Source organism: Geotrypetes seraphini, chromosome 3 (assembly GCF_902459505.1).
Source record: "Geotrypetes seraphini chromosome 3, aGeoSer1.1, whole genome shotgun sequence".
Classification (NCBI taxonomy): domain Eukaryota; kingdom Metazoa; phylum Chordata; class Amphibia; order Gymnophiona; family Dermophiidae; genus Geotrypetes; species Geotrypetes seraphini.
In genome coordinates this window covers 3792263-3819772 of record NC_047086.1, presented here as the reverse complement: position 1 = coordinate 3819772, position 27510 = coordinate 3792263, and the positions used below count along the sequence as shown (strand labels likewise).

Sequence of the window (27510 nt, the reverse complement as noted above, 5' to 3'; positions counted from 1 at the left end):
TTAGAACGGGATAGAAAACGAAATAACAGTCATCAGTAGTGACCATGTGCACCAGACGGAATATTAGAAAGTAGTGCCTAAAGGGGCGGAGCAAGGGAGGGACAGGACAACATTACTCTCAGTTGTTGCATCGATTGCTGCCCCTAGTGGCTGCCACTTACACAAGCCATCAGTTGCGCCTAACCTTTGGTGCATCATAGTAACTTTGTGCTAGTAGGCACAACTAAATGCCATTATAGAAAGGGCACCCTATGGACACCGTTGTGGCCTGAACTCTGAGGCACCCAGTTACAGAATTACCCCCTATGTACACAGCACAGAAAATTGTGTGCAGAACCCACACTAGGCTGTGTGCTAAACCTCTGAATCCTGGAAGAGGAGGGAGAAGATCTCCTTGTCTCCATTCCATCCCGTGTATCCTCTACCTTTGGAGATACAGCTCCAGAGTACATGCAAATTTCTCTCAGCCTGTGCTAGACTGACGCAAACAGCAGAGAATGCCTTTCCTGTTCATCAATGACCAGTTGGGTTCTATCTACCAGAGCTGTCTGAAACCAGTCATCATCCTGTAATTAGAGTTGGGTCAGCGACCTGAGGAGGTCAAGGGCAGTAGCAGAACTTACTCGGGGTATGCTGGTACAGGTCATTGGTATGGCAGTGCTGCTGGAGGGGCCATGCTGCCTGTGGGTACTGCATTTGAGGGCAGCCTGGATACCTACGATGACCAGCTTCTATAACATCCCTCGATAGCAAAGGCCCGGGAGACTCTGGGAAGTTGACAACAGATGTGAGGGGGAGTGGAGGTTCCAGTTTGCTGATACCCATGAGATCCTGGGTTTGGGCCTGAGGCTGGGAGTCATATCCTGTGTCTTTGCTTGGTGGGTCCTGGAGCTGTTTGGAGCGGGAAGTGGTCTGTGAATGTCCCTCTCCCAGGCTGGGTTCTGGGGACATGGCTGATGAGCTTGTGTGAGATATCACTGAGCTGTGACCTATGTCGGAAGACCTGGCAGAAGACCCATAATGCACCTGCTGCCCTTTTCTCAAATGAAGGCCTGAGGTAGGAGAGGCACCTGGGATAAAATCCGAAGGGAATTCCTCTGGCTGTCTGCCCCAGCAAGACTTGCTAAATTCTTCCTTCAGATGGAGCAGGTCATTATGGTGAGGAGGTGTCTGCTGCTCACTAGAGACAGAAACCTGGATCCTGCTTTCAGCAGACTTCTGAGCAGTTCTGGAGGTCCTCTCACACACCATGTTTTCCTTACATATCTCATCGGTTTCCAGGTTGCTGGGATCAGAGGTCCAGCATACAGACTCGTCAACTTCCTCCGGTATTCTTCTGTGCATCCTGGGTTCTGAAAAGAGAGATAAGAGAGTCAGAAAATCAGACAAATTTTCCTCACGCCGGATCAGGGGTTCAGGACCAGCAACTGCCTTACATAAGTCCAGGAACTGATGGTCAGTACTGCTTCACGTGAAATCTGGGGGTCAGGGTCACCGTTATCTCACATGAAGTTTAAGGTTATTATTACCTAACATTGGGTCACACAAGGGATCAAGGCCATCACTGCCTCAGATGGGGTCACAGTGCAACTGGCAGCATTGGCTAACATGGGGCCAGGAGATGATGATGGAGAGAGTGCTGCCGGGGGGGAGGGGGATCCATTGTTAAGAAACCTCATCCACTGTGGTAAGGTAACTCATGAAGAAAAGCACCCACGAAGGAAGAGTAAAAAAACTCAATCCAATAAATTATTGCTTTTAGGGGATTCCATCATCAGAGGTATTAACATTGAAACACGAAGTCAAGAAACCTAAAATAGTGAAGTGTCTCCCCAGGATCCTCAGCTACCAGGCCAACCCAACAAATTCTGTCTGTAATTAGGGAAGAAACTAAGAATTCCAAAACTGATGTTTATGTACTGCAGGGCCGTGAAGTTCCATGCAGTTTACAAAATTAAATAAATACAATTTAAAGAAGTTAGATAAGCAGGTAATCAAAAGTAATACTTTGATAATCTAGATGGTCCATTACTGAGTCCTTGCCTGTTAACTACCTAAGTACTTTGTGAACAAATAGGTCTTTAAATGTCTCCTCAATTCCACATAGGAGTCAGAAAGCCTTTACCCCATAATGCTGCTTGATATGAAAAAAAAGATATTGGAGGTGTTTTTTTAAATTTATAACCTCTAATAGGTGGAAAAACAAAATTCAAATGCGAAGTTCTCTTATGTCTATTGGTTGCAAATGAAAAGAGCTCAATTATATATTTGGGAGATTAGCCAAACAGAGGCAGCCAAACTTGAACTTCACCCGCGCCTCCATTGGCAACCAATGCGGTGTTACATGATCAAAGCGGTTTACAAAATAACTTCATCAAATATTACATTACATTAGTGACTTTTATTCCACCATTACCTTAAGAAAGGAAAAAAAAAAGAATAACATTTCTAATACATAATATCCTATAACAACTTCCCACTTGCAGTGCAGAAAGCCTTTCGGGAGCTAGGGGAGGGCTTAAAACTTTTTGTAAAGACTGTAGCTTTCTCAGAAGTACTGCCTACATATGGAAAGGGAGAGGAAAGAGTTAACAACACTGAGAACTTCAATAGGTGACTCAAACCCTGGTGTCATCAAGAAGGCTTTAGGTACATAGGAGGATGGGGAAATACATGGAAGAACAAGAAGCTATATTGCACTGATGGGCTACATATTACTACAGCAGGAAAAAGAATCCTTGCGGAGAAATTTAGACAATATGGGGCTCATAATAAAAAAAAAAGTGGCCTAAATGGGTACTTGGACAATTAAAAAGCCTGATCGTCCAAGTACCCATAATCAAAGCTTGCTCCCTCTTCCCTGACCGAGTCAGGGGTTCGGGGTGCCATGGGGCAAGACGGCTTGGGCTCTTTCCTGCCCGGATTGTTGGGGGGGGGGGCTGGATTCTGTAACCAGTGTTCTTTTTGACAAACACCAGTTACAGAATCCACCTTTTAGAACATAAGAACATAAGCAATGCCTCCGCTGGGTCAGAGCTGAGGTCCATCGTGCCCAGCAGTCTGCTCACACGATGGCCCAATAGGTCCAGAACCTGTGCAGTAATCCTCTATCTATACCCTTCTATTCCCTTTTTCAGCAGGAAATTGTCCAATCCTTTCTTAAACCCCAGTACCGTACTCTGCCCTATTACGCTCTCTGGAAGCGCATTTCAGGTGTCCATCACACGTTGGGTAAAGAAGAACTTCCTAGTATTTGTTTTGAATCTGTCCCCTTTCAACTTTTCCAAATGCCCTCTTGTTCTTTTATTTTTTGAAAGTTTGAAGAATCTGTCCCTCTCCCAGGGCAGGATTAACCAATAGGCCAAGTAGGCACATGCCTAGGGCCCGAAATGGTTAGGAGGGCCTGATGAAGGAGGGCATAAACATTGTTTTTTCCAAACGGCGATGGGCCCCTCCAGCATCGATTGGCTACGCGGGCCCCACCTCGATCGGCAGCGCGGCCGCCCCCCCCCCCCCATCGACGGAAAGTAAGACAAGCAAGCAATGTGGGTAAGAAAGGCAATGGGTACTGTAACTGTGCAAGCGGTGTTGCTTGCTCAAAGCTTCCCTCTGACGCAGCTTCCTGTTTCCACCTGGGTGCATGGTGGGGTGGGGCAGGGCAGGGGGCCCAGTGTACTTGTGTGCCTAGGGGCCCTCGATGAATTAATCCTGCCCTACCCTCTCCACTCTCTCTATGCCCTTCATGATCTTGTATGTCTCTATCATATCCCCTCTAAGTCTCCTCTTCTCCAGGGAAAAGAGTCCCAGTTTCTCCAATCTTTTCTTCCATACCTTTTATCAGACGTGTCGCTCTCCTCTGACCCTCTCGAGTAACGCCATATCCTTCTTAAGGTACGGTGACCTATATTGGATGCAGTACTCCAGATGCGGATGCACCATCGCCCAATACAACGGCAGGATAACTTATTTCGTTCTGGTAGTAATACCCTTCTTGATTATACCTAGCATTCTATTCGCTCTCTTAGCGGCCGCTGCGCACTGTGCCGTCGGCTTCATTGTCATGTCCACCATTACCCCCAAGTCCCTTTCTTGGGTACTCTCCTTCAATAACATCCCTCCCATCGTATAGCTGTACCTTGGGTTTCTGCTTCCCACATGCAGTACTTTACATTTCTCAACGTTGAATTTCATCTGCCATCTCATTGTCCATTCCCCTAGTTTGTTCAAGTCCCTTTGCAATTCTTCACAGTCCTCTTTAGTCCGAGCTCCACTAAATAGTTTGGTGTCGTCCGTGAATTTTATTATCTCGCACTTCGTCCCTGTTTCTAGATCATTTATAAATATATTAAATAGCAGTGGTCAGAATAGTGGCCCTTCACTCCTACCCGCCAACCAGTTTCTGATCCATCTATTTAAGGCTCCTTCCACCCCATGGTTCTTCAGTTTCCGAAGTAGGCATTCATGGGATGCCAATGGAATGATATTGAATGATCCAGTAAGCAATAAAAAAAGATGGAAAGAATATACGGAAAATTTATACAAACAAGGTAAAGAGGATAACATTGGGGAAATTGAACTGGTAACTGAAGCTGAAGAAGAACCAGATATTGCAAAAGAAGAAGTTGTAGCAGCGATTAAAGCTTTATTGAAAAACAAGTCATCTGGTAATGACAGTATTCCAATTGAATTTATAAAAGGCTCAGAAGGTGTTATCATGACCCTCACTTGACTGTGCCAACGGATTTGGAAAGAAAAACCATGGTCAACCAATTGGAAAAGATAACTGTTCATACCTATACAGAAGAAAGGTGATGCCAAGGATTGTAACAACTACAGAACAATTGCATTAATTCCACATGCCAGCAAAATATTGCTGAAAATAATACAACGAAGGCTCAAATCATACGTTGAACAAGAACTACCCAAAGTTAAGGCTGGTTTCAGAACAAGAGACATTATTGCCAATATTGGATGGATATTGGAGATGAGTAAAGAATACCAAAAACCCTATACCTTTGCTTCATCGACTACAGCAAAGCTTTTGACTGTGTGGATCATAATAAACTATGGAGAACTCTAGTTATAATAATAACTTTATTTTTATATACCGCAATACCACAAACAGTTCAGAGAGGTTTACAGAGGAAGAGACTGTATACAGACAGCGATATTACATAAAACTTTCAAAATTACATTAGCATGTTAAGATTAATTAAATTTATCTGTAAGTGTTTTAAAAATACATCAAGGCAGAAATGGAGTCAGAGAAATTTATCAAAGAGATAAGTTTTGATTGACTTCTTAAAAGTTTGATAAGAAAGTGCGTTTGACATAAAGTTAGTATAAATGGGAATACCCAAACACATAACTCATCTGATAAAGAGCCTATATAAAAATCAAGAAGCTGAAGTGAGAACTGAGAAAGGCAGCACTGATTGGTTTCCATCAAAACATGATGTCAGAAAAGCAAATTTGGAAGAAGACGGTGTCGGTTTCAAAGTTAGTGGCCAAAATATAAACAACCTGTGCTATGCAGATGACACAGCACCAGCAGCAAAGAAGTCATGCTGTATCTATTGAGAAAGGTCAAAGCCGAAAGTCATAATATGGGATTAGAACTGAACATAAACAAGACGAAGATCATGAACACAGAAAATGATGAAGATTTTGAGTTTGAAAGTGATAAAATATAAGTTGTAAAGGATTTTAATCTCCTGGGATCTTTTGTAAGCAACTAGCAAGGAGGAAATATTCCACAGAGTAGCACTTGGTTGCTCTTCAGTGTAGGCTCTCAACAAAGTATTCAAAGGCAAAGTATTCAAAGTAAGACTCCAAATGAAGATCAGACTTGTCCACACACTCATTTTCTCAATGGAGTGAAAGCTGGACACTACGGAAACAAGACAGAAAGAAAATGGACTCATTTGAGCTTTGGTGCTGGAGAAATATTTTAGGTGTGCCATGGACCACCAGAAGAACTACCAAATCGATTCTGGAAGAGATCAAACCGCCTACGTCACTCAAAGCTCAAATGATGACGTTACAACTGTCTTATTTTGATCACACCATCAGAAGAGAGAGATCACTGGAAAAGGACATCATGTTTGGGAAGATCGAAGGAACCAGACGAAGAGGGCGACCTTTAATCAGATGACTGGACATGTTGAAAGCAACCATGGGGATGACACTAGAGGACTTTTCCGGACTAGCACAAAATCGATTTCTTTTTAGATCCACAATTCATCAAGTTACTAGGACTCAAACACGAGTCAATGGCACCTACCAACAACAAACATGGACCATCCTAATGGGTCATGGTTGACTCAGAGAAGCCCATCAACAGCAAACCCTGCTACTTGCAAGGGAGGAAATACACCCCAGAGAGGCAGTGAGTAATCAAACCTAGGGTGTGAAGCAAGCGTCAGTTACCAGCTTTGAAGGGCAACATAGTCGAAATCCCTTATCGAAAGCGGGGACACCTCTCTGGAGGTGAAGCTGCCCAACAATTCCAGACATCTCATAGCCAAAAGACCCAATCAAAAGTGGGGTCTTTTGGCGGGAACACCTGTAGGGAGACCCTCACAGCAGTCAAACAGGAAGCCAAAGCCGGTCTCTAAAGAGGCAGCTGAAGGCTGCTCCTTTGATCCAGAGATGAGCAGTGCCCAACAGGCAGCTGAAGTCACTCTGTGCAGCCAAAGATGGAGCAGTGTAAAACAGTCAGCCAAAGCCGCTCTGCTTATCCAGGGAAGGAGCAGTGCCAAACAGGCATCTGAAACCGCTCTGTACATCCAGAGATGGAGCAGAGCCTGACAGGGGAGGTGCTCAGAACTCCCGTTCGCCAGTGCTGAAAGGAAATGGTGTTAACTGATGAATTTCTAGAGCATGTACGGTTGGGCAGACTGGATGGACCATTTGGGTCTTTATTTGCCATCATTTACTGTTTTAGTCTGTATTCAATTTGTATGCACTCTGTACAAGCAAATGCAAGGAAGGGAACATGCTTAGTGCAATGGTGCTTGCACTGAAGAGTTTTGCAGTAAGCACGGTTCTCGTGCGTATGCGCCAGGCAAAGCAGAAAGTGAAGCACACCTCAGTGCCGCTCTTCTGCGCTTTTAAATTTGTCCTTTTATTTTTTCCATGGAAGGCTTAAACTGGCTCTTACAGGCTTGCACAGGCTTCTTTCTGCTTCCAAAAGAAATCAAAACCAGCAAATTTTAAGCTGTTCGCTTCAAACCCCCCAACGCCAGGTACGAGCTAGCAGTAAGAGCAGAGTTTGTTCTCTGAGCATTGAGAGAGAATAGCAAATGACCCCCGTTTAATCACATTCAAATGCAATCTCTACCACGCATGTTGTTTCCTGCGCCAAACCCTTCTGAGTTTTCCGTGCTATTCCAGTGCCAACGGTGGTAGGTTCTGAGAATTGGGCAAGTCACTTAATCCTCCACTGAGCCAAGTACATTAAGTTTCAAGTTTTATTTTACTTTGATGAATCGCTTATTTAGTTTTACTAAGCAAGGTACAAAATTGATAAAAATATAAACATATATTTAGACAGATTGTGAGCCCACCAGTATAAATGAGGAAATGCTTGAAGCACCTGTGGGTAAACCACTTTGAATGTGGTGGTAAAACTACAAAAAGGTGGTTTTCAAGTGCCAGTCCCTTTCCCTCCTGAGTTACAGAACTGCCTAGGCCTGACCTGGCCCTTGTACCTGTGTGACATTCAGAGATCGAGCAGAAAAGAGTGAGAGGAGGGGCACTGAAGTGGTCTCGGAGGTCCTTACCTTCTCCAGGGGGTGGAGGGGCCTTTCCTGCTCACAGCACCTGGGAAACTCTGTCCGTCTCTTTCTCTGGATCTCTCTGTGTTTCTCTTTCCTTCCTGTTCTCTGCCCCAAAGGTTGCACAAGCTCTGAATCAGGAAGAAGAAAATCTATGCAAAGCAGCTGTGCCCTGAGGAGAACAGAGCAATGAATGTGCTGGATGCCCTCTGCTGGCTGCTGCAGGGGTGCCATTTGCACTCAGATCCCTGGGAGAGCAGGGGATTTAACTCGAAAATGCTCCAAGTTACAACAGAAGTGTAAACAGGCACTACACTGGCAGGAGGATTTTACAATACGACCAAAGTAATCCAAAGAGTTTACATTTTAGAGAACAGTAACAGAAACAGACACTAACACAGACAGTTCCCAGGTTCTGGTGCTGGTCCACTAACAGGATGCTACAAGGGGCTGCTGACAAGTTCTCAGCTCAGCCAAGAAGAGAATAATCTGGAACCATGAAACTTACAAGTTATTCCACACTATTTATTTAATATCATTGAAATGAAAAGTGTCAAGAAAAATGTAGACTAACTTGTTAGTTTCATGGCGCCAGGTCATTCTCTTCTTGGCTGGACTGAGAACTTCTTTGCGACCCCTCAGCTGCTCTTTCTCTTCTTTCCTCCAGGACTTTTTGGTTCTGTCATCAGTGAGGGAAGGCCCTAGCGGGGAAGGCAGCAAAGTACCGTGTTCAGTGCTGCCGCTGTTCGGAACAGAGGGATGTCGGCAGGGTTCTGCTGTGCAGGATGGGAAGGAGAGATGGAAAGATGTTGGCAAGGGGATCTTTTGGGGCCCAGCTGTGGCCCGCTAGTGGACCTGGGACCGGGGATTGGGGCCCCCTGCTCTACAGGCCAAGTCTCTACGAAGATCATGAACCCAGAAAATGATGACCATGTTGAGTTTGAAGGCGACAGAATAGAAGTTGTAAAGGATTCCAGTCTCCTGGGCTCTTTTGTAAACAGGGAAGAAATACTCCGCAGAATAGCACTTTCATCAAGTCGCTAGGACTCAAACACCAGTCAATGGTGCCTAGTACACACACAGGTAAATAATCAGAACGTGGCAGCTGAATTATTTAGTGTTTTGGAAAGTAGCCACTTCTTCTCAAAGTCCCAGAATAAATCCAGAGCAGTAGAGTTCAGTGAGATGGTGAAAGCTCAGGTACTCGGAGGTAGAGAATGACACGGTGACAAAATTCATCACTGTTCCCGTCCCCATGGATAACCGTGGGAAACCATCTTCATGTCATTCTTTAAGGAGAGAGGGAAGAATCAGAGTATGAATGGCCACAACCACTGACCCACAAGCTTTGCTTTGAAGAATGCTGGTGTAGAAGGACCGAGGTTGAAATAGACACTAGAAAATGACATGGGATTATTTCTCGTGGTTATCCGCGGGGACGGGAACGGTGATGAATTTTGTCACCATGTCATTCTCTACTCGGAGGCTCTAATGCAGAAGTTCAGTCGGCTCCTCAGGAACACTGTAGCTTCAGCACATGTTCCTGGAAGTTACACTGATGGTCCATTCTCAGAAGGGTTCCTTATCCCCTCAGACATCCAACAGGGCAAATGCTTAAGCAGCTGCTGGATCGCTCCCTGACTTTCATATACCAGCTACAGCAGTGCGTGGAAGCAGACTGGAGTGGAGCTGCTGTGAAGACATTTTATGCACAGTCAGTGAGAGTGGAAGGGGCAGAAGGAGTTCCAAAGAGCCAGTGATGACAGAAGTGCATCTCGTTCTTTTCTCTCATTTTTCTTTACATTTGATATACCACTAGTATGGCCTGGAAGGCTTCAAAGCAGTTTACATGAAAAAATACAAAACAAAAAAGTTTTATAGTAACATAAAACTGTAGCTCAGAGATATTATATACATTAGATGGCGGAAAAACAGGAGCGATAGACCCAATACAGTATTCAAATAAAAGCTGGCTTCTAAATCTGTGTCCTATTTTCAGGCGCCTCGGTTTTCCGTTGAAAATTCATCTTAATTTAGGACATAAATTCTTATAAATTTAGGCCTTTCCTTCCCAGTGTTGAAAACCACTTCTTTCTCCACCAGAACCTTCAGAAAGAATCTTAAGACCCATCTTTTCTCCTTGGACCTACCCCCCGCTCTGTTCTTAAATCTTGTAAACCACAGTGAATCTTAGCGGAAAATATGTGGTATGTATAATATGATGTAACAGAGGCAATTAAGCCATTGCTGCAGGCACAGAAAGTGCTGATATGTATTTGATCATATAACCTCCATCTGGAGGAACTTGCATGTATGATTTCAAACCCAGTTTAGACCAGAGGTGGACAACGAGGGCCACAATTCAGTCGGGTTTTCAGGAATTCCCCAATGAATATGCATGAGACAGTGCATGTTTATTAATATTTGATATCCCGCTCCTGCATATCACAGATCTAAGCGCTTACAATTAACATTAGGTACTTAGAATTTCCCTATCTGTCCCGAAGGCTCATAACCAGCTAAAATACCTGAGTAACAATTATTGAAATAGTAAAGATATAATAAAAGTTATGCATGGGAAATCCTGAAAATCCGACTGGATTGCAGCCCTCATTCCCCACCCTTATATTTATTTATTTATCGGGATTTAATAACTGCCTTTAAAAAGAGATTCACCCCCATGGCTTAATCTGTTGGCTAAATCTATTCCTCATATGAGGAAAGACTAAAAAGGTTAGGGCTCTTCAGCTTGGAAAAGAGACGGCTGAGGGGAGATATAATTGAAGTCTACAAAATCCTGAGTGGAGTAGAACGGGTACAAGTGGATCGATTTTTCAGTCCGTCAAAAATTACAAAGACTAGGGGACACTCGATGAAGTTACAGGGAAATACTTTTAAAACCAATAGGAGGAAATTTTTTTTCACTCTGAGAATAGTGAAGCTCTGGAACGCATTACAAGAGGTTGTGGTAAGAGCAGATAGCGTAGTTGGTTTTAAGAAAGGTTTGGACAAGTTCCTGGAGGAAAAGTCCATAGTTTGTTATTGAGAAAGACATGGGGAAGCCACTGCTTGCCCTGTATTGTAGCACGGAATATTGCTACACCTTGGGTTTTGGCCAGGTACTAGGGACCTGGATTGGCCACCATGAGAACGGACCACAAGTACTGGGATTGATGGACCATTGGTCTGACCCAGTAAGGCTATTCTTATGTTCTATTAGTGCTTTGATGTAATTATTGTGATTTTGATATTGTTTTCTCTCTTTCACTGCTTCTGGTTGTTCACAGTTTAATTTTTACAGTTTTGGGAATTCAGACTTTTAGAGATTTGCAAACATCCTTCTCGGGCTGTATGTTCAAGTCAGCAGGGTTTGCTTTGTTTATCTTTCATTTCTTTAATACAGAGCAGATTTACTTGAGCCAAAGCTGTGCAATGTGTGTCCTGATGTAGATTAAACCCGTTCTTGATCTTTGGACATTTCTTATGTATGGTTTTACTTGTTAGATAGGCTCTGTGTAAATGTCCAAAAATGAAAAGAGAATGGAAAGTTGCCAAGAAATCCAGGACGTCAGCTGGGAGGCTCAGACCTTTGAAATGTGGTTTTCTTTCATTTCCTGTACATCAGCAGAGTGAATCTTGTGTTGATATTCAAAGTGATTTTACTGGTAGGAGAGGCTGCTAATGGTTAAATTGCCTATGTGGGGCCCTAGTGGCATACCTGGCATGGTGAGAATCTGGGGCAGAGCACCATATCCTAAGGCTGTGTGAATCGGTTGTGGGGTTGCTTGCTGGCCTCTGCCCCGGAACAGGAAGTTGACATCAGAGGGAGTGGGAGCCGGCAGAGCCGACAGCACACCCAGGGCACTCTGCCCCACCCTTGGTATGCCACTGCGAGGCCAGATCCTACCACCGGATATCCCCTCTAACTACCTAAGCCCACACCATCTGCTATATGTCAGGGCAGAGTTGGCAGTTTCCCAGTTAAGTGTCTAGACTCAACACTCACAGGGTAAAATGAAGCAGACAAATTATAGCTCATAAAACATAGTTTTATCTTCCTCTGGTTGAACATACTTGGTAAGTGCTGGTGCCCGGATGTGGTCTGACATTGAAGATCTGTGCCCTTGACTGAATATTTACCCCTAAGATTTTAGTTCACAGTTTAGTGAGCCATGAGTTTAATTAGAGAAAAGTGAGAGGAAGGTTTGGAGAGAATACAGCTCTTTGGGACCCTAACCAATAAAAATGAATTCCATGTATAATTAGGAGCTGAGACCCCACATCCATAAATTGGGTTGGATCAATAGTTTTATTATTTATTTCTTTCTAAAATTTCTTAACCGCCTATAACTAAGCAATGATTCAAAGAGCAACCTAGAACAATACTTTCATGCCATACATTTAACCCACTAAAAATAGCAGGGAATTACGTATCATCAATCGTTAATGACTCAAGAGCATTATTCATTGTTTAGATTCCGCTTTAAACATCTCCCTTGTACTTGGGAATAGTTTTTCTTCAATAAGTTCTTTGATGCACGTGGGACTTTTGGAGCCTATTCTAATTTCTGAGAGGACAGCCTGGAGCACAGTTCCAAACAAATAAGGGGATGTGATGAGGCTTCATATGCAATCAAAGCGGACCTGGGAAAGTAGAGGGATAGGTGACTTGGCCAGAGTCACAAGCAGCTGCAGTGGGAATCAAACTCACAACCTCAGGGTATGGAGGCAGCTGCTCTAACCACTAGGCCACTGGTCCACTAAATCAAGGAATGAGAACAATCTAGAAAGGAATACTAAGGGATCCTTTTAGCAAGCTGCGGTTGGGCAGGCCTTAGTTTTTTAGCCGGCCGCGGGGCTTAGTGCATGATAAAATGTCCGATGCGCTAACCCCGCTAGCGTGGCTTGATAAAAGGACCCCTAAGATAATAGGCATCCAAAAGAATCCTTTATTAGAAGCGAAGGACTTGATTCTAGAATAGACCTCTACAGTTAAGCACCTGCCTAGCAGATCTGGGGGCTCAACTTAAATTTTTAATCAGTTCAGTCGGCATTGTTAACTGAACAGTGCCACTAAAAAAAACAATTAAAAACATTGTAAAAAAATCATTTTCAGAGAGGTGCCATGTAGGTATCTACATCAAGACATCTACCCAAGAAAACCCTGCCGAGCAGCACCTAACTGGATTTAGTCACCACTAGGAGAGATTCTTTACATGGAGCCTAACTTTGAATGTCATACGGTAGGTCTCGTTTTCCTAGGTTGCTACTGATATAGAATCAAGTGGTCATTCTGGGCTGTATAGAGGTTGTAATGCCCCGTTCTGGTCACGTGTCAGCAAATATGTTGGCCTCAGGTGTCCAACTCTATAAAAACACCTACATGAGACTGTTAAGTGTAAGAACAAATGATGAACTTGAACTGAAGAACCAGTATGCAGCCCTGGAAGTGGAGGACCAAAGCTCAACATCCCCACTAGGGGGCGAAAGGTAATAGTGATTGGTAAGTCTTCTCTGAGGGGTACAGAGGCATCCATCTGGAGACTAGACATAAGAACATAAGAATTGCCGCCGCTGGATCGTGCCCAGCAGTCCACTCACGCGGCGGCCCTCTAGTCAAAGACCAGCACCCTAACTGAGACTAGCCCTACCTGCATAGGAGGTGTGCTGTCTACCTGGTGCCAAAATTCAAGGTATCACTGAGAGCTTGCAGAGAATCATCAAGCCTAATGACTGTTAACCGATAGTGCCTACATGGATGTGCAGCAGTGAGACTGCTAAGTACCCTTCTGAACATATCAAAAGCGACTTTGTGGATCTGGGAGAGAAGGTGAAGCAGACAGGTGTGCAGTTGATGTTCTTGTCAATCCTCCCTGACCATGGCAGAGAAACTTACTTCCCGGAAATGAATGCGAGTCTTCAAGAGCGTTTTGGCTTCCTGAACCATGGGATGATTTTCCAAGGGCTGCTGAGCAAGGATGGTATACATCTATCAAAGAAGGGAAGAAGTGTCTTCAGTGGCAGGGCTTTAAACTAGAATTGTTGGGGCAGGGTGATCAAAGCCCTCAAATAAGTGAATCATTAAATACCTTGACTCACAAGGGGAAAAAGGGACAGTGTCTACTAAAGCTGAAAGTATGGGAAATGAAAGGCTGATTTGAACTTAGTAGCAGTCACAGAGACGTGGTTCATGGAGAATCATGACTGGGATATAGTTATACCGGGCTACATTCTGTTCAGAAAAGACAGGGTAGGAAGAAAAGGAGAGAAGTGTGGCATGATAACAGCTGGATTTTCCAGACCCTGTTCAGTTGCCCAAACTCTGACTTGGAGTTTGGGCCTGAAAATGAATTTGGCACCATCAAAGCAGTTTACATATGTTATATACAGGTTCCTTTTTCTTTCCCTAGTGGGTCACAATCTAAGTTCTGTACCTGGGGCAACAGAAGGTTAAGGCCCAAATTCTGTAACCTATTTCGGAGGCGTCTAACTAGATAAGAGCCTAGCTAAATTGAATAAGAAGCTCAATTAAGCTTTTTAATCAGCACTGATTGAAACATAGGCGCCTCTAAAAATTTAGGCGGCCTTCAAAAAAAGAGGCGTTAGGCGTGGGCGTGGCTACATGTTAGGTGCCTTGTTGCAGAATTGCTGACCTACGGCGCATTCCAGAAAGCAATGAAAACCGTATTATTTGACAAATTCATCTCCTACACAGAAGCCTCACCACTTGCTAAGTTCTATTTCCCCTCTGTCAATCTCGGTGTAATATGCTCTCCTTTTATCTATTTCTTACGTTATAAGACATTCAAGTATCTCACGGGCCGCATCGAGGTGGAAGAAGATATCTTCTTTTTCAAGGGTCCTGCGGCAACAAGGGGTGATCCGTGGAAAATCAGGGGCAGGAAACTGCACGGGGACACCAGGAAATTCTTTTTCACTGAAAGGGTGGTTGATCGCTGGAATAGTCTTCCACTTCAGGTTATTGAGGCCAGCAGCGTGCCTGATTTTAAGGCCAAATGGGATAGACACGTGGGATCTATTCACAGAGAAAGGTAGGGGAGGGTCATTGGGGTGGGCAGACTAGATGGGCCGTGGCCCTTATCTGCCGTCTATTTCTATGTTTCTATGTTAAGTTGTACCCTCACTTCTTGCATTCTGTAATTCGCTGATTGTCCAGCCTTCTTCGATGTGAACCGTCTAGAAGTCATTCGACTGTGGCGGTGTAGAAGAATAAAGTTATTATTATTATTATTATTAAGCTAGGCGCCTAACTTTTAGTTGTTCCTAGAGCTGGCTTATTTATCCAAACTAGGTGCCGCTCAGCACGATTCACTAAACAGCACCCAGTTTTACTTGAATCGTACTGAACAGCGCCTAAGTAGGCACCTACCTTTTGGGCGCTTCTTATAGAAGTAGCCCTTAAGTGACCGTGGGAATCAAACCCAATACCCCAGGTTCTTAGGCCACTGCACAAACCATCAGGCACCTGCTTCAGACTCAAAAGCTTTCCATGCAGGTAAGACTTGTTAAAGCAATCTTATGTGGCAGGAAAGCTCTGCCTCCGATGCTCAAAAGGGTTCTTGGGGGCTGTTCCCTATGCAAATGCATTACAAGGAGCTCAGTAGTATTCAAATGCACATAATGAAACACCCCCTTTCACAGGGCAAAATGTTCGCTGTTCCGCACACAACAGCTGCACCCATGTTTTAGATTTAAAAAAAAAGAAAAACCTCTCCTGACTATGATCAGCTGATCGGGGCTCTGCTGCTGGCCAGCTGATTGCAGACAGGTTTTCCTGTTGTCAGAGCATTGTGCGTCCTACCCTCCAGACCTGTATGCTGGGAAGAAAGCATTTACGGATGAGATCGCACCAGCTGCCAGAACTCAGCGTAGAGCAGTGGTCTCAAACTCAAACCCTTTGCAGGGCCACATTTTGGATCTGTAGGTTCTTGGAGGGCCTCAGAAAAAAATAGATAATGTCTTATTAAAGAAATGACAATTTTGCATGAGGTAAAACTCTTTATAGTTTATAAATCTTTCCTTTTGACTAAGTCTTAATAATAATATTGTCATTTATAGCTAAAGAGATATGATCAAGAAACTGTTTTATTTTACTTTTGTGATTATGATAAACATACCGAGGGCCTCAAAATAGTACCTGGCGGGCCGCGAGTTTGAGACCACTGGCGTAGAGGAATGAGGATCATAGGAAATTGGCTGTGAAAAGCTAGCGCTATAGTTTGGGCTCCTCTTTCCCACCTGCAGCACTTTGCACTTGCTGACATCGATTTCAATATTTATAGCCCACATATCCAACAATTCTATGCGGCTTAGACACTTGGAACGTCCCTATCTGTCCAAAAGGCTCACAATCTAGCTAAAGCACCAGAATAAAGAGAAAAGAAACCAGAATTCATAAACAACCCCAGAAGGGCTAAAACGAAAAAAAGAAAAGAGCAAAACAAAACTATAGAGGAGAATCAAAGAAAAACAAGAGAAAACATATAAAGAAAAAAGTAAATGCCAGGGACTCCATCGCAGCAGCCGACCCCCTGACACTGGAACCAGGCCAGCTGCCATTTCGATGCCCAGTGATGCAGGTGGGACAGAGCTACGTGAGACTGGCTTTGAGGTTAGGAGTCACTGCCCAGGAAAAAGATCTACGTTGAAACCTTTAGCTCAATTTGTGGCTAAGAAAGCAAATAGGACGCTAGGAATTATCAGGAAAGGAGTGAGAATATTATCATGTATCGCTGTATGGTACGGCTGCACCTCGAATACTGTGTGCAGTTCTGGCCGCCGTATCTCAAAAAAGTTGTAGTGGAATTAGAAAAAGGTACAGAGAAGGGCAATGAAAATGACAAAAGGTTTGGGACGTCTTCCCTTTGAAGCGAGGCAAAAGCGGCTCGGGCTCTTCAGCTTGGAGAAGAGATGGCTCAGGGGTGATATGATAGAAGTCTATAAAATACTGAGTGGACTGGAAAGGGTAGATGGGAATCCAAACATACTAGGACTAGGGGACATGCGATGAAGCTACTAAGTAGTAGATTTAAAAGAAACTGGTAAGAAAAAATTTCTTCACACAACCTGTAATTAAACTGTGGAATTTGTTGCTGGAGGAATGTGGTGAAATCAGTTAGTTTGACAGGGTTTAAAAAAGACTTGGATAATTTCCTAAAAGAGAAGTCTATAGGCTATTATTGAGATGGACTTGGGGGAATCCACTGCTTATTCCTACAATAAGCAACATGAAATCTGTTTTACCACTTGGGATCTAGCTGGCTACGAGGAACCTGGGTTGGCCACTGTTGGAAACAGGATACTGGACTTGATGGACCTTCGTTCTGTCCCAGTATGGCAATTCTTATGTTCTTAAGAAGCAGCGGTCCCAGCACAGACCCCCGGGGAACCCCACTATTTACCCTTCTCCATTGAGAATATTGACCATTTAAACCCACCCTCTGTTCTCTGTCTTTCAATCAGTTCTTAATCCATAAAAGGACATTCATTACCTCCTATCCCATGACTTTCTAATTTCCTCAGAAGTCTTTCATGAGATACTTTGTCAAATGTCTTTTGAAAATTCAAATACATAATATCAACAGGTTCACCTTTATCCATATGTTCATTCATCCCTTCAAAGAAATGCAGTAGATTGTTGAGGCAAGATTTCCCTTGACTAAATCCAAGTTGACTTTCTCTTGTTAATCCATGCTTACGTATATGTTTGTTCTTTATAATAGTCTCTACCATTTTGCCCAGCGCCAACATCAGACTCGCTCTTAAGATCCTTTTCTACTGGAGATGGGGTGGGGACAGAACCAAAGTAACTAGGCATGGGGGCCAGATTATGTGTCCCCCCCTACGCACACCTCAAGCTCAGCGTGCACTATGGCACTTTCTTCTGCAGGTCCTGTTGGCGTAATGTTGAAGAAGAAACCCCCTTTTACGGCTTGACTGGAGCTTCTGCTTTTGATGTTTCTGTATTATGAGTTTCAAGTTGGTTTGTCATTGTGGACTGCAGCTCCTTTCTTGTTTGCACTAAAGTTGCACCAAATTAAAGGTAAAAGTTTTGATTTTTTTTAATAAACTCAAACTGATGAGGTGTGTATGCTTCTGTTAAGCTATCACTTGTGCCAAAGAAAGCTCAGAAATTGAAGAAGCTGAAAGACACTTCTTACTCCCTCTTCATGAAGAATCAAAGGAGAAATGGGGATCCAGTCAGCCCCACCTCTCCAGACTGTACCCCTCAATTTTGCGAGACAACTGAGAAGGAGCTTCACTGATGTGAGAAGGGGAAAGAGGGGGCCAATAGGAGAAATGAGACTGCTCTAATAGGCTGATGCTCAAGCCTAAACAATGTGCACAGGATTAAATTAAACTCAACCTTAAGCTTATATACCGCATCTTCTCTATAAATATAGAGCTTGACACAGTTTACAAAAGTTAAAAGGGGAGAACAGTGGGAGTTGGTGGTAGGGGGAAGCGGAAAATGACATGTTTGAGAATAGCCAAGTTTTCAGGTGTCTTCGGAATAGTTGGAAAGAGCCCAGGATTCTAGCTTGGGTTTTACCATGTGGGCTAAAAGATGTTGAAATGGTTTTAAAATGACTGTAAATGAAGTCTGTGGTATGGAAGCAAATACTGGCCTTAATGCTACAAACTTAACGTCAACTCAGGGGTGGCATTGAAGATTTTCAGAAGATGATTTCTTGTCAGCTTGTCACATTGAACTATGGGTTTTGTCTCTTTTGCAAGGGGAGGTTGTAAGTGCTGTAGTGAGAAAGAAATATGTCTGAATCTGAGCAAAAGTGAAGTGAAAGCATACATCAAGGCCTGGTGTTGTGCGCTGACCTAGGAGTCTTTCAAAAATTGATGTAATATCGTAAAATTCAGTTCTTGAAAGGCTCAGAAGAACAGCACTGATGCCTTTTTGTCTGAAAATGCGCAAAAGAGCTGTAAAACCTTAAAACATAAGAATAGCCTTACTGGGTCAGACCAATGGTCTATCAAGCCCAGTATCCTGTCTTCACAGTGGCCAATCCATGTCCCTAGTACTTGGCCAAAACCCAAAGAGTAGCAACATGCCATGCTACCGATCCAGGGCAAGCAGAGGCTTCCCCCATGTCTTAATAACAGATTAAAGACTTTTCCTCCAGGAATTTGTCCAAACCTTTCTTAAAACCAGCTATGCTATCTGCTTGTACCACAACCTCTGGCAATATGGCAACATTACAATTACAAAACTTTTGGAAAATTCATTGTAGTTTATAAATAGTAGGAACATAAGAATAGCCTTAGTGGGTCAGACCAATGGTCCATCAATCCCAGTAGCCCGTTCTCAAGGTGGCCAATCCAGGTCACTAGTACCTGGCCAAAACCCAAGGAGTAGCAATATTCCATGCTACCGATCTAGGGCAAGCAGTGGCTTCCCCCATGTCTTTCTCAATAGCAGACTATGGACTTTTCCTCCAGGAACTTGTCCAAACCTTTCTTAAAACCAGCTACGCTATCCGCTCTTACCACATCCTCTGGCAAAGCGTTCCAGAGCTTAATTATTATCTGAGGTACCTTGCTTTGTCTACTTCTGGTTTACATTACATTACATTACATTACATTACTGATTTCTATTCCGCCTCAACCTTGCAGTTCTGGGCGGATTACAAAAGAGACAACTGGACATTTCCAGGATAATTACAGAGAGAATTCTGGTCATTTCCAGGAGAAGTTACAAGAATAATGGAGCTGTATATTTCAAGAGCTACAAGATGCTGTACAAATAGGAAATAGTGCAGATCCAGTATATATACCGTTAGGGAAGCAGTTGACATGCTTGAGGCTAAAGAGAAGGGAACTGGTGAAGGGGGGAGCAGGGGGGAGTTGCGTTGAGGGGGGTCCAATTGGGGTTAAGCCATCTGTATAAATTTTTTGAATAGGTGAGTTTTGATTTCTTTGCGAAAATATTTGTAGTCGTTTGTTGTTATCAGCAGGTTGGAGATAGTGTGGTCCAGTTTTGCTGCATGCGTCGCCAGTAGACTGTCAAATATCTTCTTGCGCTGGGTGCCTTTGAGTGGGGGGTAGGTAAAAAGGGTCTTAGTTCTTCTTTGCCTAGTGGTGGCGTTTTGGTACAGGCGGTTGTTTAGGTAATTGGGGGCTGTGCCATTTATTGCTTACTAGTGTGAATTAAACATACGTCATTGGCATAGATTTTCTTCTGACCATTGCTTCACTGTGTTTTTGTTCATCCCAAATTACAGGCTTCTACGTTACTTGGTTTAGTGCCTGGTTTTGAGCATCTGCCCCTAAGTGAGAAGGGGGATCGGAGGGGAAGGGGGAAGCAATAGGCTGTGTTGAGAGGAGGGAGACCTGAGGGATGGGTAAGGCAGGATGGTTGATGTGCGAGAAAAGTGCCTCAGGGCAGAGGGTGAGAGGGGACTAAGGAGGGAGATGGCGAAAGGGTGGGGGAGGAACTGAGAGGGGAAAGTCAAGGACACTATGGACAGAATAACAGCTTCTGAAATGACCTCTAAATGTGATGGTGGTGTTTGAAGGTGGGTCTGCCAAATGGGTGGAGACTGGCTGCAGAGTGGGCAGGGCACAGCGAGCTCGTAGGCTGGTTTAAGTGGTGGCTCTTATTTGCCTGTGGCTGGAAGGCATCAAAAGAGAGATTGGTTTCTTTGGACTCCAAGGGTGATAAATCGTGACTGAATCGGCACACACAGAGTGCCCACAAATCAACACATCCAGTTCTCTAGTCATCTCTTTGATATATTGTGCAATGTTTTTGTATAATCACTTTTTTGGGTACATAATTCCCCATAATAAAATGGAAACAGAAAAGAAGGCCCCAGATAACTAATACATGGAGAACCTGGCTGTATATCGAAGCTGAGTTTTCTGATTCTATTCCTAGTACATCAGAAGCTAACTTCCTAGCAGTACTACATCTCCCAGCATGCACCTTGTCCCATTCCAATCAGAGATGATGCATATGTGAGAGGGGTGTTAGAGCAGTGCCAGCAGCGTCTTCTCACAGATGAAGTTCTGTTTAAGAGTGCAGGGTCCATCGTTCCAGGTCCCGTAGCCGATCACCTCCACACAGTCTTCCCCTCGCAGGGAGTCAGCATCATTTGGCTCACCCGGGCTCCAAGCTCTGAAGCAAAAGAAAAATCAAATCTGTGATAACAGGAGAATTATTCCTAAACACCCTCTGGTGCCCCCACCACTACCACAGTTAGGGCACTGGTCTTTGGTCTGTTCTCATTTGTTCCAATTCATTAACCTGCTCAGCCCTCTTCCTAATCGTGAAAACAAGGGTGGGCTTGTGAGCCTTGAAAGCACAAGTACACAAAGGCTGGAAACTGAAACCCCCAAATCAATCTATTTATGTGCGACCTGATGCCTTTCCAGCTTAGGACAAAGAAACACAAAAAACAGTTTTACAGCAGAAATCGGCATTTACTTTCTTGCACTTTAATTCATATTTTTGTACGGAAGTGGTTAAAAGCTACAGCCTCAGCACCCTGAGGATTGTGAATTCAAACTCATGTTGCTCCTTGTGACCCTGGGCAAGTCACTTAATCCCCCCATTGCCCCAGGTACATTAGACAGACAGGGAACAATGCTTGAGTGCCTGAATAAATTCATGTAAACCGTTCTGAGCTCCCCTGGAAGAAAGGTATAGAAAATGGAATAAATGAATTATTGGGAACTGATGTGTATTACAAACCCGGAGGTTCAAAGTTTATACTGACATTCTCAGAGCTGCCAAATTACCCAGTTTCAACAGATTTTAGGCTATTTCTGGTCTGGAATTTCAATGAGTAGGATCGGGAGCTATAACTTTCACGCTTCTCTGAGGGTGTAAGTTCAAAAGCAGGATTGGCCTGATCTCCTTGCTGGAAACAGCTAACTTGGCATGTCTGGATTCTGCTCTGTTTTCCGATTGCTATTGGTACGTTGCTTAGGCAGATTAGAGAGGCCAGATGGTCTTTATCTGTGTATTGTTCTACCTGAATAGAAATGACCTTGAACTACGAGTGGAAAAGGTGTGAACAAAATCCAAAGAAGTCCCTCCTGAAATCAGTTACAGCTTCTTCTGCCCTCCAAACTCTCTCCCCCAGGCGTAGGATAGGAATGGAATCCCCTCTGCAATCAGTGTGAGTGGAGGCTAAAGGACCCAGCGGGAGGAGGGATGCTCTGAGGCCTCTGCCCGACTGCGTGAGCTGGCAGACAGCCCAGAGGCAGCTGAGTAACAGCCAAGGACCGGCAGATGGGATCCTAGGAACTGCAGTCAATGAATTGCTAGACTCTAATTCCCCGGAAAGGGGAAAGAAAAGGTGATGTCATGCGATTCCTGGAAGAGAAGAGAGAGCAATGCAAGGAAAGAGCCTTCTGAGGCCTCATCCTGCTGGCGCCTAACAAGGACCTCAGTTAGCTGTGATTCCGGACAGGAACTAAGAATGGAGCTGGGGAAGGAGGGGAGGCAGGGGCTTCAGAACAGCTGCCTTTCAGTGGCTTTATCTGGAAATCTGGACTGTGTCTCTATTGGGATAATGGCCACAATCAGAGCACCCATAGGTGGTAGGTGACTCAGCTTTTTGGGGTGGAGGCGGGGAGGGGCACTGGTGCAATAGCTGTCTCCTCCACCCCCTCAAGTTCCTCTGTTACTGACAGTAATATGCAAACGGAATTATAAAGAAAGCAAGTCAATATATGAAATGAGAGAGCACATGCAACCACTTTCAATACTTGGCATCTTCCCATTGGCCACATGAACCCTGGTATTCACAGAAAAATGAGGAAATGATTTCTGGCTTCAGATCTGCCGGCCTTTGGTTTATTGTTGAGTTACCAAACGTGTCTGAACTGTGTTATCTTATCTATTGCTTTTCCTGTGGGCTTTACATATTGTAAGCAGTTAACACGGAACCAGGAAAGTCCCACTGCCACTCCTTAAGGTCCGATACAATAGGGTGACCATAGAAACATAGAAGATGACGGCAGAAAAGGGCTACAGCCCATCAAGTCTGCCCACTCTGCTTACCCACCCCCTCTCTATGCCCTAATGACCCAATTTCCTTATCTTGACCCTCGTAGGGATCCCACATGGGTATCCCATTTATTCTTAAAGTCTGGCACGCTGTCTGCCTCGATCACCTGCACTGGAAGCTTGCTCCAATGATCAACCACTCTCTCTGTGAAGAAATACTTTCTGGTATCGCCATGAAATTTTCCGCCCCTGAGTTTGAGCGGGTGCCCTCTTGTGGCCGAGGGTCCCTTGAGAAAGAAAATATAATCTTCCACTTCGACACGTCCCGTGAGGTACTTAAATGTTTCGATCATGTCTCCCCTCTTCCTACGTTCCTCGAGAGTGTAGAGCTGCAATTTGTTCAGTCTCTCTTCGTACGAGAGACCCTTGAGCCCCGAGATCATCCTGGTGGCCGTCCGTTGAACCGATTCAATTCTGCGCACATCTTTACTGTAATGAGGCCTCCAGAATTGCACACAGTACTCCAGATGAGGTCTCACCATGGCCCTGTACAACGGCATTATGACTTCAGGCTTTCGGCTGACGAAACTTCTATTGATACAACCCAATATCTGCCTTGCCTTAGATGAAGCCTTCTCCACTTGATTGGCAGTTTTCATGTCTGCACTGATGATTACTCCTAAATCTCGTTCTGCTGAAGTCCTAGTTAAAGTTTCTCCGTTCAAGAAGTACGTCCTGCATGGATTTCCGCTTCCGAGGTGCATGACCTTACATTTCTTAGCATTGAAGCCTAGCTGCCAGGTTGAGGACCAACTTTCCAATGTAAGCAGGTCCTGCGCCATATAATTCTGTAAACTGCATTCACTTACTATATTACATAGTTTAGCATCATCGGCGAATAGTGTTATTTTACCTTGAAGCCCTTGAGTCAGATCCCCTATGAATATGTTGAAAAGGAGTGGACCCAGGACCGAGCCCTGCGGCACTCCACTGGTCACCTCCGATGTTTTAGAGAGGGTACCATTAACCACCACCCTCTGAAGTCTGCCACTCAGCCAATCATTGACCCATGCAGTTAGTGTCTCTCCTAACCCCATCGATTCCATCTTGCTTAGAAACCTGCGGTGTGGGACACTGTCAAAAGCTTTCCTGAAGTCCAGGTACACGACGTCCAAAGACTCTCCCAAGTCCAACTTTCTTGTTACCCAGTCAAAGAAGCTGATGACATGTCCGGACTCCTGGACAGGCTTTACAAAACTCTGGCCTCTGAGCATGTGCGGATGACATCACACCCATCTGCACATGCTCCAGGTTCTCTAGACACGACCGACCGGAGCGTGTCGCAGAAGAGAGGAGGCTTGCTGGGGGCGGGGCTGGAATGAGAATGGGGCAGGGTTATGTATAATACAGTAATCCTACTATACAAGTCACTTAATTCATTTTATTGACACGCAAAGCAGTTTAAAATATACAGAACAGTTATCAGATCCTCTTTAAGTATTTTCCCTATCTGTCCAGGGAGGCTTACAATTTAACTGTGGTATCTATGGCAATGTAGGGTTAAGTGACAAAGAGCTGCTGCGGTGGGAATTGAATACAAAACCTCAGGATGCAGAGGCAGCTGCGGTATATAAAATCCTAATAAAACTTGAAAACTTGAAACTCTAATCACTAGGGCTGAGAGTGCTGGGCCAATCAGGGGCCCAACAGAAGAAAAAAGCTGTGCTGAAGGAGGGGCTGGACAATCAGGGGACAAGGCGGGCCTGCCATAAGAGGGGGCCAATGGGAGAGGAGATAACAGCCAGCCAATCACTCAGATCAGCATGAAATTTGAGTAAGACACACTTCAGATCTGTGTATTTCAGTTGTGATAATGTGCATCGTAGTGTATCTGTCCTAAGGGATACCTGTGGAATGGGAATTTGCTGACACCTGTAAGGGGGGAGTGGGTGATTGAGGGTGTTTGTGGACAGGGGACCATTGTCCTAGCATGTAGGGGTGACCACCACATGAGACGAGGGACTTTAACTTATCTAAGGATAAAACCCCTGAATGTGGTGTAGTCATAGGGGCTTAGGGGTAGACGTGTGATATAGTTTCTGTCTTGTAGTATTTAACCTAAGTTTCTATGAATTTTAAATGGTAAATACAACATCCTGTTTACCTTTGTAAGCTTGCCAATCGCTGAATGCCATCCAGCCTTATAAATTGGTACCTACCCTGAAGAGCTTACCTAGTGCTCGTCACAAAATTATGCTCAATAAATTGTACATTTCTTTTCTTGTTGAATCCCTTGGTTGCATATTTCGTTATTTTAACTCTGTGTATGTAAACCGTTTAGTTTTAGACGGTATATAAATTTTTAAAATAAATAAATATTTGGGAACCCTGCTAGATACCATGACACGTGTACCAACTTATAACTAGAGGTAGTTATACTATGCCACCAACAAGGGGTTCACAATACCATAACAACAGTATACTGCCCCAACCTGAGAAAGGAGGCTTTGGCCTCTGAAAGCCAGAAAAGAATGAGTTTTAATCTTTATTCTGTAATCTGTTACGAGCCAGTGCAGTTTCCACTAAGCCTTATGCTGCATTTTAAAAATCTGGCCAGACACGCAGACTGTCCTCTAAAAAGAGGACATGTCTGAAACATAGAAACATGATGGCAGATAAAGGCCAAATGGCCCCTCTAGTCTGCCCATCCACAGTAACCATTATCTCTTTTTCTCTCTGAGAGATCCCACATGTTATCCCAGGCCCTCTTGAATTCAGACACAGTCTCTGTTTCCACCACCACTTCCGGGAGACTGTTCCACGCATCCACCAACCTTTCTGTAAAAAAGTTCCGGAGCCTAACACCTCTTAACTTCATCCTATGCCCTCTCATTGTAGCGTTTCCTTTCAAATGAAAGAGACTCGACTCATGCACATTTACATCACTTAGATATTTAAACGTCTCTTTCATATCTCTCCTCTCCCACCTTTCCTCCAAAGTATACAAAATGAGATCTTTAAGTCTGTCCCCATACAGCTTATCACGAAGACCACACACTATTTTAGTAGCCTTCCTCTGGACCGACTCCATCCTTTTTGTCTGTGCCTTCCAATTTAGGTCGATGGGCACCAAGTAACTACCCGATTACTGAGAACATCCGTGCCATATACCTCACACTGGAAAAACTTATTCAATCTGAAGAGACCCAAGTGAACGGAATTATAATCCTGGCAGACTATAATGGAGTTGGCTTATCTCAAGCTTCTCACTTTGGTCCTTTTATGGCCAAGAAAGTTATTGGAATTCTTCAGGTAAGAACTAAAATGTGGAAGATCTGTACTGATTTTCCAGTGCAATAGGTGAGACATTCTAGACAGTTGGGTTATTTCCCTGCTGCAGAAGGGATGCACTCCGGATTTTTCACTCTGCCTCTGTTGTATTTTACTGGGCTCTCTAGCTCTACTGTTAGTTCTTTCCTTTTGCACATGCGCCTGCAGGAGTGTTTTGTTTTGCTCTCCCCATTTTATTTTTAATTTGATGTAATTTCATCCCTTTTTTGAGTGATTTTGGTGCTTGGAGCAAATTTGAACTCTGCATGCTTGAGAATTCACAGACTTCGGTCTGTAGCTAACAGGTCAATCCCACTGGGTACCTATTAGCCAGCCTGCATAGTTTTCTCTGGAGCTCAGGGCCATCCCTGACATAGTCTCACCTATTGTTAAGCAACATTCAGGGGTCATATATGTCGGTGTAAAGCTTGCTAAGGGATGGTGAGCCTTGAAAAAACCTTCTGTGGGTGAAACATGTTGGCTCCTATTTCCCTCAAAAGAAGACCACAATTAAAAGCTAAGTACCCTTAAAATATGCTAGAGAGGTTGCTAAATAAAAATTTAAAAATAAATTTTGAATAAAAATTGATAACAGCTCCAGTGAGGAGGTAGTACATAAAGCCTAGGGCTGTGAAAGCTTTTGAGCCCAGGTAGTACTTATGAGGAGCTAAGGATTATACATTAGAGGTGAGGAGTTTGAGGTATATATTGAGCTTTATATATATCTTGGTGAGATCAGAATAAGAACACCATAATAAGCAGCATTAAAGAACATTCATAAAACATAGATATGATGCTTATGTTGGCATAATACAAATGAAACCCCTTAATAGGCACACATTAGAATATTCAAATTACATAACATTCTAATAACAAAAATAAGATGCTCTGTCTATTAAAATACATTGCTGAGACATAGGACTAGATGAGAGGTACAGGTAGTTAAGATGAAGGCAAATTAAACATATAATGTAAGGAACTGAGTTGCAAGATAGCTTGCAAGCTAATTCAGATGTGGCCTAAGTGTCACTACAAGAAGTTCCTGGACAGAATGCTATTATTCCAGGCAGCTAAACTGAACACATGGCTCGCAAAACCCATACTCGAGGCCGCTTCTTACGCTGACTTCAGAAAATCACTGAAGACCCGTCTCTTTAACGCAATTTGAATTCTCTTCCTCTGGTAATTTTGTATCCCTGAAGGTCCTTTCTCTCCCCATTACTCCTCTTACCCCCATTGCATATATATTGCTGTAAACCTCTCTTATTCTCATTACATGTATCTTCTTGTAAACCATTTTGAACTCATGTATCCTGTTGTAAACCGCTCTGTACTTCTGTATCCTGCTCCAAACATTTGTTTTCTTGTTGCAAACATCTCGTATTCTCATTGCATATATCTTCTTGCAAA

General features: G+C 43.9%; 2 protein-coding genes and 1 long non-coding RNA gene across 6 annotated transcripts in view; 1 reads left to right on the top strand and 2 right to left on the bottom strand.

The window, feature by feature from the left end:
* TRAF3IP2 (TRAF3 interacting protein 2) overlaps window positions 1-7910 on the bottom strand; it is a 61640-nt gene extending 53730 nt beyond the window's left edge. Inside the window, exons 1-2 of the mRNA XM_033939827.1 lie at window positions 7785-7910; window positions 624-1352 (exon numbers count right to left, since the gene is read on the bottom strand). Coding sequence (XP_033795718.1) covers window positions 624-1344 — 721 coding nt within the window. The 5' untranslated portion in view covers window positions 1345-1352; window positions 7785-7910. The remainder of the gene's footprint in view (window positions 1-623; window positions 1353-7784) is intronic.
* Window positions 1-27510, top strand: part of LOC117358201 — a 167575-nt gene that overhangs the window by 104674 nt on the left and 35391 nt on the right. Inside the window, exons 1-2 of one of the 3 annotated variants that reach the window (XR_004538959.1) lie at window positions 24520-24604; window positions 25889-26082. The exons of 1 other annotated variant lie outside the window; for it this stretch is intronic. This is a non-coding gene — a long non-coding RNA (uncharacterized LOC117358201). Of the gene's footprint in view, window positions 1-24519; window positions 24605-25888; window positions 26083-27510 lie in introns of those variants that run through there. One more of the 3 variants, XR_004538958.1, reaches the window with a different exon arrangement.
* Window positions 20529-27510, bottom strand: part of LOC117358200 (low affinity immunoglobulin epsilon Fc receptor-like) — a 59919-nt gene continuing 52937 nt past the window's right edge. For both annotated transcript variants that reach the window (XM_033939829.1, XM_033939830.1), the window contains exon 8: window positions 20529-20931. In XM_033939829.1, coding sequence (XP_033795720.1) covers window positions 20784-20931 — 148 coding nt within the window. In that variant the 3' untranslated portion in view covers window positions 20529-20783. The remainder of the gene's footprint in view (window positions 20932-27510) is intronic.